This window comes from Chiloscyllium plagiosum, unplaced genomic scaffold, assembly GCF_037043375.1.
Source record: "Chiloscyllium plagiosum isolate Xiang-an unplaced genomic scaffold, Cpla_swu_hap1 HiC_scaffold_19, whole genome shotgun sequence".
Classification (NCBI taxonomy): Eukaryota; Metazoa; Chordata; class Chondrichthyes; order Orectolobiformes; family Hemiscylliidae; genus Chiloscyllium; species Chiloscyllium plagiosum.
In genome coordinates this window covers 65,880,472-65,893,562 of record NW_028270157.1, presented here as the reverse complement: position 1 = coordinate 65,893,562, position 13,091 = coordinate 65,880,472, and the positions used below count along the sequence as shown (strand labels likewise).

General features: G+C 43.2%; 1 protein-coding gene across 1 annotated transcript in view; it reads left to right on the top strand.

The window, feature by feature from the left end:
* LOC122546735 (uncharacterized) overlaps window positions 1-13,091 on the top strand; it is a 110,974-nt gene that overhangs the window by 76,667 nt on the left and 21,216 nt on the right. Inside the window, exons 37-44 of the mRNA XM_087996934.1 lie at window positions 1,925-2,047; window positions 2,821-2,943; window positions 4,375-4,500; window positions 6,415-6,600; window positions 8,042-8,260; window positions 9,040-9,159; window positions 9,817-10,011; window positions 10,553-10,651. Coding sequence (XP_087853060.1) covers window positions 1,925-2,047; window positions 2,821-2,943; window positions 4,375-4,500; window positions 6,415-6,600; window positions 8,042-8,260; window positions 9,040-9,159; window positions 9,817-10,011; window positions 10,553-10,651 — 1,191 coding nt within the window. The remainder of the gene's footprint in view (window positions 1-1,924; window positions 2,048-2,820; window positions 2,944-4,374; window positions 4,501-6,414; window positions 6,601-8,041; window positions 8,261-9,039; window positions 9,160-9,816; window positions 10,012-10,552; window positions 10,652-13,091) is intronic.

The window sequence follows — 13,091 nt, the reverse complement described above, 5'->3', positions numbered from 1 at the left end:
GTACAGGTAACTGGTGTTCCATTAACACCACAACACCACTTACTCTCCTGCTTCTGTTTATTGCAATATGTGCTCCGAGCAGGGATTATTATCTGGACATACTTACAATCTATCTTCACGACCTAACCGAGGCGATTGAGTGTAAAATATTGAGGTTTGCTGATAATAGGGAGTTTAGTCGTGAAACAACTGTTGAAGAAGATATATAGTGACAGCAGAGGTTTATATACAGATGGAGGGAATAGGTAAGATTCTTTCCAGAGTCTCTGTAGAGGATTTTTCTCACATGAGTCACACGGCCAAGCTTAAATCTGATGCTGTATCTGTAGAAAGTTTCGGATTCACAAAACTAGACATGCAACAATGGAACCTTCCTTTCTTTTAATCTCCAGATGTGAATGAATGTGAAGGTGGAAGCCACGACTGTCACAGCTCAGCCTCCTGTTTCAACAGCCCCGGCTCTTTCCAATGTGTGTGTGAGGCTGGCTACACTGGAGATGGGAGGAATTGCACAGGTACCTCATACTGAAACAGTAGCACAGTAAATGTCGCTAATCCCCTACTCACATTCATTTGAATTCCCAATTGGTGGAAGTTTCTTCGAATCTAGTTGAGGGTCTCGTAATTTCTCTCATGTAACTGTTATCAACTCGTATCATCTGAGTTATTGAGTAGATCTTCGTGATCATTCTAAAATGTTCGGGAATAAAGAATTTTCCATAAACCCTGATGGTTGTGCAATCGCTTCAGCCATTATTCATGATACCAAATAAAAACTTATGTTTGTCCTGAAGTCAGGGAAACTGAGCAATAAATTAATATGCAACCAAAACTGTTATGGTTATTCACCTTTGGCAATTAAGGTCCCAATGTTTCTGTCCCCACTGTGATAAACAATAGTTGCGAAAAGCCTACTCTGTTATATCCATATCTAGTTGTTTCAGACTCATTGAATCTAGCTCTTCCTATCCAGGACCTCTTTCTCAAACTGTGACTTTCCACAGAGAAGGAGAAGAAAAATAATGAACTTTGCAGGGGAGAATTTGAGGCTGTTCTTCAACATGCAATTTGATTTTCCCAAAACTTCACATTTTTGTTTTGAGCTGCAGTGATTGACGTGTGCCTGAGCAATCCGTGTGGAGCCAATGCCTCCTGTATCCAGCAGGACGGAAGCTTCAGATGCTCCTGTGGGACTGGCTACACCTGGAATGGATCTGTCTGTACAGGTGTGTGATGGGGATCAGTGAACCCAGTGGGGAATGACCTGAACACACTGCTTCCATAGCAGACTGGAGACTTGGACATGTTGCTAGTTCTAGAATAATGAAGGAATAATTAGGAAGTCTAGCAGAAGTCCAGGATTCCCTCAAAATAAAACATCTGATTGCCATTTGTTGTTGAAGCTACGATATTGAATGCGACTCACTGGACATAAGAAATACGGAAGTGACATGTTTGCCAAGTGTTGAACTGAGGAGTAGGAGTGGAAATTTAAATCCCACCCTTTCCCAGTTCCTGCATTCCCATCCATGGGTGTGATTGAACTTAATCACAAATGTGATGGAATGCAGTAGAATTGTTGCAGCAAGAGCTACAAAATGATCTGAGGGGATCATTCCCATGATGACCTGACAGACTATCAATCAGCCTGTACACCATTCTATTACAGTGCACAATTCTCTGTAAGGGAAGAGTGAAGATACAACAATAATAACCCGCAATTTCAATGCACCAACCCACAAAATGGCAGGGCCACAGCTGTCAGAATAGGGATCACTTTTGATTTACTTGTGCCTGTTTCATAAAAGATTATTCTCCAATTGACAGGTTTTTCCATCCTGAATCTGAGTGTGCAACAGCAGAACGTTTCTGATTGACAAAGCTTTGTTTGAAACCATGAATTCTTCTGTTGTTTGATCCTCAGATGTGAATGAATGTGAAAGTGGAAGCCACGACTGTCACAGCTCGGCCTCCTGTTTCAACAGCCCCGGCTCTTTCCAATGTGTGTGTGAGGCTGGTTACACTGGAGATGGGAGGAGTTGTACAGGTAAATGATAATGAACCTTCCCAATTATGGATACTCCCTTTTCCATCTTTATTCTGTCCTGGTTAATTCTTTAGGTATTACCCTTTAATTTTATCCTCAATCTCTGGGAATCTCTTCCAGTCTGGAATGGGGATTATATCCAGAAGCTCCTTGATTTGTGAGACATAACTGTTCACTGCGTGAACCCTTTGAGTTACAGGGACTGAGTTACGACTCCTTCAGCCTCATTTTCCAGTCTTCCAAATGTCCACTCTTCCCTTTCTATTAAATATCTAACAAAGAAAGCCTCTTGTCATCTTCTTTTATATTATTCACGACCTTGACCTCCTCTTTCATCTTCTCTAATCTTATGCTTAATTTGTTATCCTCTGCTGGTTTTTAAAGGCATCCTAATCATCTGGCTTTCCACTGATCATCTTCACTTTCTATGCTTTTGCATTTATGCTGTCCCTGACTTCCCTTGTCAGTTATGGTTGCCTCATCCTCCCCTGAATATGTTTCTTCTTCCTTGGGATGAATTTCTGCTGTGTCTCTCTTGACTTACCTGCAGAAACCCCTGCCATAACCTACCCATTTGTATCTGCCAGAGCAGGTGCGCTGTCTGTCTGAAGAGGACACTCTGTGATTTTACACTCCTCTATTCTCGTAATCCCTCACAGGTTTGTTGTGCAAGAGGAAAGTAGTTCACGCCTTCATCTTGGTGGAAATAAAAATCCTAAGGATTACAAATGTTAGCAGCTTCCAATAACTCTTCCTTCCTTCCTAACCCTCAGATGTGAATGAATGTGAAAGTGGAAGCCACGACTGTCACAGCTCGGTCTCCTGTTTCAACAGCCCCGGCTCTTTCCAATGTGTGTGTGAGGCTGGTTACACTGGAGATGGGAGGCATTGTACAGGTAATTTGACAATCTTTTCATGGATATATCATCCAGGTTTGCGTTTCTTTTTGATCAATTGTTAAGGAAATTACAAGATCTCAGAAGATAGTTCAAGCAAACACTGATACCATTCCTGGTTTTAAGGACACACTGCTCTATCCAGTTGAGTCTTTTCAAGGGGCAATGATATGATTCTCCATTATAACCTGATGGAAGCAGTCCAAATATTCAAAATGTCACTGTCTCCAGCTGGGTTTTTGAACAAAAATGTTAGATGTTCTTTTGTAACTGTGAGCCTGTTGCTGGTGGGGTTTTACAGGGCTCAGTATTAGGTTAATACTCTTCGTGTTCTAAATGAATGATTTGGACAATTCTCCCCACAACACGCTTTGACAAACTTAGTCAACTCTTTTAACTTGCCTTATGTTCCTTATGTTAATTTGTTTCTCTTTAAGAAGCAATCCGAGAAATGAGACAGTCAGGAACCGGGACCTTCCACTCCTGTCGCACGACAGGTGACCTCAATGCACTACCCAGTCTCTCTCACACACGCACGCAGGAGACACATACACTCTCTTACAGACCCATACACACACACTGACCCTCTCTCACACACAAGCTCTCTCTCTTACACACACCCAAACGTGCACCATCTCACAGATTTATACCCCTTTACACCGACACACATTCATGCATATATACACACACGCACATAAGTTTGTTGGGTGAATTTGTACTTGCAGAATTACATTTTATTTTGCTCAAAAACTGCATGAATCCATGTAAGATTCTGCAAATCCCCTTTTTTAGAAATAGAATCAGTCTGAACATTGAGGCACAGACAGACTTTAACCTCACACCTTCAGCACATTCTCTGAGCTGACATGGCACTTATTATTAAAGTTCACTTGAGAATGTAACTTTAAAAAGAGTCCTGGGATTTACACATGAAAGAACTGAAACCAACATGGTCATTCTAAAATTTGAGAGACTCAACAAATCATCCAGGCCTTTTTCCATATATCATTTGAGTTACATCACACTGTAAACTTTTGCTATAAATTCTGTGTCTTACAATCTTATACTCCACAACCACCTGATGAAGGAGCGACGCTCCAAAAGCTAGTGCTTCCAAATACATCTGTTGGACGATAACCTCGTGTTGCGTGATTTTTAGCAAGGAACAAAAGGATATGTGGATGGAGTTAATCGATGTAACGGAGAGGCCAAGGTTTGTTGTGTGTTCTGGTTTTTATTGTAGATTCTACAAAAAGCCATGGCTCAGGAACAAGAACGAATCTTGTTGTTGGCTGCATAATGTGTTCAATTATAGCCCGGCAAAGCCATGTCGTTGTATGAGCTGACAACCATAGACTGTAGGTGCTCACACCTCTTCACTCACTCTCCCTCTCTGATTCACTGGTGTTTATTTTTTAATGTTGCTTGCAGATGTTAATGAGTGTGCGGATCCAGCTATGAATCAATGTGACCCAAACGCAGAGTGCCTGAACTCGGAAGGCTCCTACAGCTGTGAGTGCAACCCCTATTACAGAGGGAATGGGACACATTGTGAAGGTAAGCAGCAGGATACAGGTCCCAGCCTCCTCTCTCACTGATGGACTGACCACACAATATGAGGGTTCACTGGGCTAGATATCCACCTTTACTGCCTGGCAGGAAAGGGAATCCAGTAGATTCTGTGTGATCATTCACTCCATTAGATCTCCTTTATTGCTGTCTAGTCAGGTGATGCTGATGGCTCTGTTGGAAAGATAGAGATCAATAGTCACTGAGTGGCAGACTAATGAAAATGAGCAAGTTAGTCTCCGAACTCAGGAGGAGCCATGGGCAAGATGTTCACAAGTAAATCACAGAATGAGTGTTCATTCCTACCAGAGCCATTTGAGGATTTTTATTCTCTTTATAGTTACCTGAAGAAGATTAGATTAGATTACTTTACAGTGTGGAAACAGGCCCTTCGGCCCAACAAGTCCACACCGACCCGCCGAAGCGTAACACACCCATACCCCTACATTTACCCCTTACCCAACACTACGGGCAATTTAGCATGGCCAATTCACCTGACCTGCACATCTTTGGACTGTGGGAGGAAACCGGAGCACCCGGAGGAAACCCACGCAGACACGGGGAGAACGTGCAAACTCCACACTGGGAAGCGGGGAATTAAACAAAAACCAGTTGGTTAAAATCTCAACCAGTTCAGTCCTGTCCTGTAGAGAATCAACAGATATTCCTTAGTTCAACACATCCATATGTGACTCCAGTCCTACATCAGTGATGTTGACTCTGAAATGGCCTAACTATCTACCTTGCGGTATTGAAACCGTTATCAAGAAAATTGACCACCACAATCTTTTCAGAACAGCTCAAGATGCACAATAAGTGTTAGCCTTGCTGAGTGGTGCCCACATCCCAAGAATGAAAGCAAGAAATGTCAGGAAAAAAACAATCTGGTCCATTAATGTCCCTGAGGGAAGGAAACTGCCATCCTTTCCCTCGTCTTGATGATATGTGACTCCAGACCCACATCAATGTGGTTGGCTCTTAACTGTCCTCTGGGCAGTGAGGGATGGACAATAAATGTGTTCCCTGCCATTCACACCCCATCCAGTGGGGGATTTAAATAATGAACAAAGATGATGCCTTTTCTGTGAAGCATTTGTGGCCTCCATAAACGCATTCAACAGAGAAATGTTCAACATTTGGAGATTTTCTCACTCTCTCACTCTCACACACGCATGAATTTTAAGCAAATCAGAAAGTGGAACAAACGTTTTGAGACTGCATCAGTAACAATGGAAACATTTTGTTTCCTTCTCTGCATTGCTCTCTCTGACTTAATGTGTGTTTGGCTTGATCTTGGACCAATAAGGACCATGCATTTGTATTTCCAAGTTCCCTCTTTGTGACTCGTATAAAAAGAAATTTGTTTTTCAGAGCATCCCATATGTTCACCGTCGAGAGTATCATTTCCTGGGTGAAATGCCTTTGACAGCATCCTCCACAGAGCATTGAACATCATGCTCAGTATCTGACTGAAAAGGCAAACCCAAGCAAACACACAATGTCAGCCTGGCTGTACATGCATACAGCACAATGTCCCTCCAGAACAGGATCCCGAAGAGGGGCACAAAATATTGACATAAAGCTGGGTATCCCGAGTAAAAGATTTAGAAATTTTCCAGTCACACGAAGCAGCTGTAAACATTCCTGAGCAAAATGACAGGAGGGTTTCCTGCATCACCCACACATCATGTTTAGGGAACTGTGAGGTTTGAGAAGTGTTGGTTTTATGGATTAAACCAGGTGTACTGCAGTCTACATTTCGATTTCTTGTGTGTGTTTGTTATGCAGCTGCTGGGGAGTCACTGAATTACTGGATTGTAAAATATCAGAGAGAACAACTATGACATTAACAAAGAGCCAAACTTGTCTAAGCTACTTCATGTTTTCCTTCTCTGTTTCTAGGTTGTTTTTGCCCACCAGAAATTATCCCGGGAACAGCGAACCAGCCGGCTGTATCAGGGCATCCCTGCCCCTGTGTATCAGGCTTTATCACGTCCAATAACTTCCCGAGTCTGTACCAGAACAGCGCAGACATGTACTGGTTCTTCAACATGGCCCAGTTGTCTAACGCCACTCGACAGTACAGAGGTAAATGGCAACTTCATTCCTAAAGGTGAGAGAAGATACATTGAGCTGCTGCACCATTCACTGATCAGAGAGTAGACCCTCGGGAGTGACTGTGTGAGCTGGTTCTCTCTCCAGCCTGAGGTTGTCAGTCCCACATGAATGCTACTCTGGGACCTCTGAACATTTAACACTGTACTGCAGCCCCTCAGTGCCCTATCTGAGATGTGAATGATTAATGGCAGTAGCAACCCACAATTCTCCTCTTCTTCAGAAACTGCTCTATCCATTCCCTGTTTTTCCTTGCTTTGAATAGGCATAAGAATATAGGAACTCGGAGTAGGCCCCTTGAGCTTGCTCTTCCATTGAATATACAACCATGGCTCATCACATCTCGTCTCAAGTCTACTTTGCTGTCCACTCTCCATAATCCTTTAGTCGCTTACTAACAAAAGTCTAATAAGAATCTATCTATCTCTGTCTTAAATTTATTCTGTGTCCCAGCACCCACTGCACTCTGGGGTAGTGAATCCCACAGATTCCCAACCCTCCAGGAGAAGTATTTCCTCTTCATCTCTGTTCTCAGACAGTTAGCTTTTAGCCCAAAAATACAACCTCTCATTCTACGTGCCTCACGCTGACACCATATCTCGGGAGTGACACTGCCCAGTGTCAGTGAAACCTGAGGCAATGTTGAGGTTCGCCATAGTCCTCACCTTCACTCTAGGTTGCTGGGCTCTTGGTGTTATCTCAGCCAATGTGAGAGTATTCACATGATGGGAACATGGCTGCAGTTCCTGTCAGTTTGGGGCAGATAGATCCACAAGAGACAGAGCTTTGATCATCACTTTGCAATCACTGTGATTAATTACACATGACGAGGTGATTTTGCAAAGCTCAAACCTCCCCATTATCACCTTCACCACCCTGCACTCTAGATTATTGGTTGTTCCTGAATGGAATGGGAATCCACTGCCTTCTGACTGGGAGGTATAATAGCTAATACTGAACCAAATATGTTTGCAGCAGTGGGAGGGGATCACGAGTGTGCACAATGTTCTTGCCCAACTGTGAAGAGGTGGACACCACGGTCTCTGCACAGAAATGTGGCTCCACTAACGGTGGCTCAAGGGTGGCACGGTGGCTCAGTGGTTAGCACTGCTGCCTCACAGCATCAGGGTCCCAGGTTCGATTCCAGCAGTCTGTGTGGAGTTTGCACATTCTCCATGTGTCTGCGTGAGTTTCTTCCGGGTGCTCTAGTTTCCTCCCAAAGTCCAAAAATGTGCAGGTTAGGTGAATTGGCCATGCTAAATTGCCCACAATGTTAGGTACATTAATCAAAGGAGAAATGGGTCTGGCTGGGTTACTCTTTGGAGGGTCGGTGTGGACTGGTTGGGCTGAAGGGCCTGTTTCCACACAATAGGGAATCTAATCTAAAGAGTCTCTGTATTGTTGTTCCACACAGGAATCCGATTCCGGGTGGAGTCACTCTCTGTGGTGTCCCTGGAGGATTACATCTCCTTTGGATGTGGAACAGATCCCGATCGACAGAAACAGTTCACACTGACCCAGAAAAACTTGAACATCACGACCTTTCACCTCTCTGATTGCACAGACTCCTGGGTCCATTTCCACTCTGGCCCCAATGTGCCGAACACAAGGTTCAAAATTTACTATGAAATGGGTGAGTTTTGTTTAATTCTTCTCTCATGTCATTGATCCCTGTCCAACTCTTAGCAAAGAATTGGGGCTTTGTGTTGTCTTATTTTATAATTTAGTTCCAATTTCTCCATCATATTTGCATGCCATATCAAGAACATTGCACATAATTATCAGTCAAATATTGTCCCCTGAATGTTGAGTGAACACTTGAGGGACAGACCCAGAATACCTCAGGATTAGACAAACAAATGATGTAATGGACCGAGTTGTTCCCTCCTGTGCCGGACAATCAATGATTCAGTGAGGGAATGCAGTGAAAGTGTTTGGGAAGTTCTCCCCCTCTCTTTGCTGGAAATGTAGGCAGTGTGATATTTCTGGAATATCAACACTGCATTCCCATGTCAATGGGTAAGACATTGTGTTCCTGAAAAGCACAGGGGTAAGGAGCCAGTCTTCTGTGTTTGTGTTGTATTTCATTAATCACACACTCATGTTACACGGCAGCTTACGTCACCTGATTGATTTTTTTTAATGACTGTATATTGTACATAACTTCCAATTTCTATTGTAGGCAAAAGAAGAGTCATGTATAATATGTTGCTGAAATGATGCTCTGTTTTTACTCGTTGGCTAAATGTCAGGATTGGCCCCTTTGTAGATTTTGATGGTGTGAAGTCTTCCTTAAATGAATTTGTGTTTGTAATGGGAGGGGGCAGGGGAAGTCTTGCCCAGATTCAGTGCCTGGCCATTCCTTGCACTGTGTGAACACATTAGTATTCCGGTGTGCCCTTGGTTTTGCAGTGCCCCGTCTGTGCCTGAACCTGAGTTGTGACGTCAATGCAGTTTGTCACAGAGACAGCGCCGAGTCCCTGATATGTAGCTGCAAACCAGGCTGGAGGAGATCAGGTCCCAGGTGTTACGGTAAGGCAATCCCACCACATGCATTTCTCTCCACTGAAGCCAGTTTTTATACTGTCCCGGTTTGTGTTTGGAGCCTGATGGAGCTGCAGCTGAACCCTGGAGTTTACATGGAGCCTGGATCCTGGTGTGGGAGCTTGGCTCAATCACTAGGTCATTGAGCTCTGAATCAGGAGGTCAAGGGTTCAAGTCCACTTGAAAAATTGACTACTCACTGTCACTGAACTGCCTACTCATGGTTTTGTCAACATTATGTAAATAGCACAAGATGCTTGAGTCTATCTCTCAGAACTTATTATACAAGATCAGTCTAGAAAGATTCCTGTCACTCTAGGGACCCAACACAATCCTGCAATCTTTAAATGTCTACTTGTTCAATATATCACGAAAATGTTACATTTCATAGATATGCAGATCTTCAGATTGCTAACAGACATATGGTGACTGTTAATTTTATTATTAGTGTTGGAAATCTTTATAAAAGGAGACACTGATTGTTCTGGAAGCAGCTTCTCTTACAATGCTATAAATAATCATCAGGTCTAATTATTCTACAGTTCTACATTAATCATTCATGGTCAATGTCGCTTCTAGCTGTGCAAGCTCATGCTTTGCCATCTACCTAATGTATTCATTGCCACCTCTCCACTCCTTCCCTAGACCTCAGGAACATGGTGCAAACTATAACAGCCAGTGTCACAGGATCCAATGTCACATTGAGATGGACAGTCGTCCCAATACCCGGGACTGAGATTCTCAACTACCTAGTGAACACAAACTGCACAAACCACACCAACGGGATCATCCAGCTACAAACTCACCAACCTGGAAACACCACCAGTTTAGTTTTTACCGGTAGGTAGTTCAATCTCTCTTCAATGGTTTCAGTGATCGTGTTCCGTGCTGAGCTCTGCACAGCTGAAGGCACTTTGTTCCCACTGATTGGGCAATTAATATTGAGAGTGCTCAATTGACCAGATTCAGAGGAGCAGCGATATCTCAGAGAGTTGTGGGCTGGAGGAAGGGATTGAGATACAGAAGGGGCAAGGCCAAGGAGAGATTGAAAAACAATGTCAAGCATTTTAAAACAGAATTGTTGCTGGATAGGGATTTTGATTGATCAGTCAGCACAGGGATGATGTGTGAATGGGATTTGCTGAGTGTTTCAATGTGGACAGTAGAATTTATGATCGACTCAGATTTGAGAAGGTGTAATCTGGCCAGGAGAGCAGAGAGAAAGAGTGGAACATTGAACATTCCAAGTCTATGTAGATTCATTCTTCACTGCAACACATTTAATAATGAGGTACATGAGAAACTCAGAGGGGTATTAATGGAAGTTATTTTTTGGACATTTTGAATGTAGTCATGGTGACTAATGTGACTGAAATTCCAGGTCTGGGCTCCCTATCACTGTGTACCACTGTGATCCAGGTAAACACCTCCTCTGATGGCCTGGTGACCACTCAGCCTTTTACCTTCAGGACCTACTCTGGTGAGCATTTTCAATTCTCTTCTTTTGTTCCTTGTTCCACAAAGACCAGTCGTGTGTTCTCGAACAAGTCGTCATAATTTAAGCCAGTATTTGGAAACGACTTGATTCAAAGCCGAATGGTGAGGGATGGTACAATTTAGATCAGTGACAGTTGTCTTCAGGGCTACTGGTTAATTGAGGCAAGTGCAAAGCGGTCCTCTGTTTGCTTTATAAGAGCAACATCAGAGACCAAGCACAAGGATGTCTTGTCTATGCTGTTTCAACCATTAGCTGAGACGTGAATTCTGGAACTGAAGAAAACGTCCCGCAAATCTTTGACGTGAAGGCCCCTCCGTACTTCATTTGGGGATATTGAGGCTTGGATTGTTGATTGCGGAACGAGATGACAGGAAATGAAACTGATGACCTTTGCAAATGATTAAGAGAAAACAATTCTCATTATTGCCACACAAGGTCATAGTGATGCAGGATCCCTCTTCGATAAAGCAGTGTTTTTTATACCAATTCTAATCCTCAGCACGAGGTTTGGGGAAATGATCTTAGAAACAGAGCTGATCCAGGATAATTAAGAAGGAGAACTATGTGGAACATGATTTGTGAGCTAGAAGATCCCAGGAAGCTGCATTTCCAAGAAGCCCTGTAACCTGGGATGTACACTTACCTCTCGTAACTTCAGAATTGGGACAATCTGTTGGTAAACTACAGACTGAGGAAAGCATCAAGAAAACGTGAAGACAAATCAGACACCTCCCTCCTGCTGACTTGACTGACAGCTTCTCTTACGCTTTGGGTTAAGAGGCATTTGTAGGTTGCAGAATGGAAGGGTGTCAAGTTGAGCTCTGAATGTTTTCCATTACAGGACAGGGAAACAAACCTTTCTCAAGGCAATAAATGGCTTGGTGGGGCACAACCACTGATAACGAGTCATATCATAAAGGGAGTTACACTTCGTTAGTTAACAAACGTTATTGGTGCAAAACTAGGAACTGAGGAGGGGTACAGAGAGTTGGGTTATCCGGGTACAGAAATTACAGCCTCAAGAATATCAAATATAAATAGTAACCTTCATTTCAAAGATGAAGGGAAAACAAAAGGAAAGAAGGGATATTATATTTATCTAAAACTGCAATCAGAGTATGTCCAGTGTACACTGTTCAGTTTTGGCAATACATCTTTGGAAGTTTAAATAGCCTTTGAAAAACACATTCACCTGAATGATCCCAGGCTTCAGAGGAGTGAATTATGAGCAGAGATTGCATAAAGTTGGTTTGAGCAGAGGAAACTGGATCCAGGGAAAGATGTTCCTTTGAGGCTAAGAGATGAGGGATGATCTCGAACAAGGGACGATCAGCTCGAAATTAGCATTAGGCTGTTCAAGGGTGAACTCAATGTAGCTGCACAAAGAGATGTTTGTGAGTAATGCATCAGCGGGAGCTTTGAAGACTGGATTTTATCAATGTTCAGCCCAGCTGCAGCTTTGACTGAACCACAGCAAGGCAGAGCCAGTTTTCACCTGTGACCTTCAGGAAGGGGAGAGGTGCAGTGGGCAATGTGCTGCAGCTTATTTTCCAGTGAATGGTGACTGAGCTGCTGAACAGCCCCAGGCAAGCTCTGAACCCAGCTACACTGGTCAGGCTGAAGAGGATCCAGCTGTCAGTGGGATGAGCTGAAGGCAGCTCTTCACGCAATGTTCCTCATCCTCTGATTTATTTTCTGACTGTGCTGGAGTCAGACTGTCAAAACTGTGGGTCTGTAACCCTTGTCAGCAACAGATGGGTTAACAGTCGCTGTATTGTAAGGTGGTTGAACCACCTGATGATGGAGCAGCGCTCTGAAAGCTCGTGCTCCCAAATAAGCCTGTTGGACTATAATCTGGTGTTGTGTGATTTTTAACGTGGTACACCCCAGTCCAACACCAACATCTCCAAACCATTCTTTAGTGAACCTTTTGATTCAGAGATCACTTTGGAATGGGAGGGTCAGACTGGATTTGTAAGGGTGTACCAGGTTTTATTTGGAAGCACTCGCTTTCAGAGGGCTGCTCCTTCATTAGCTGGTTGAACCACCCGATGAAGGAGCAGCGCTCTTAAAGCTAGGCTTCCAAATAAACCTGTTGGACTATAACCTGGTGTTGTGTGAATTTTAACTTTGTACATCCCTTCCAACACCGGCATCTCCAAACCATTCTTTAGTGAACCCTGTTGATTCACAGATCACCTTTAGAATGGGAGGTCAGACTGGACCTGTAAGGGTGAATTTTATCTTTGTAAATTCAGTATCTGAATAATAATATGTAAGGTTAATGGTGAACTGAGAGTAGCATGGATCTTGCAGCATCTCCTGAGATTTGGGTTTATTCCAGTTTTGCTTCTCAATTTCTTACAGTTATTATCTTTCAGTACTCTAAGATTTTTATTTTAATTCATTTTTGGTTCTTTTA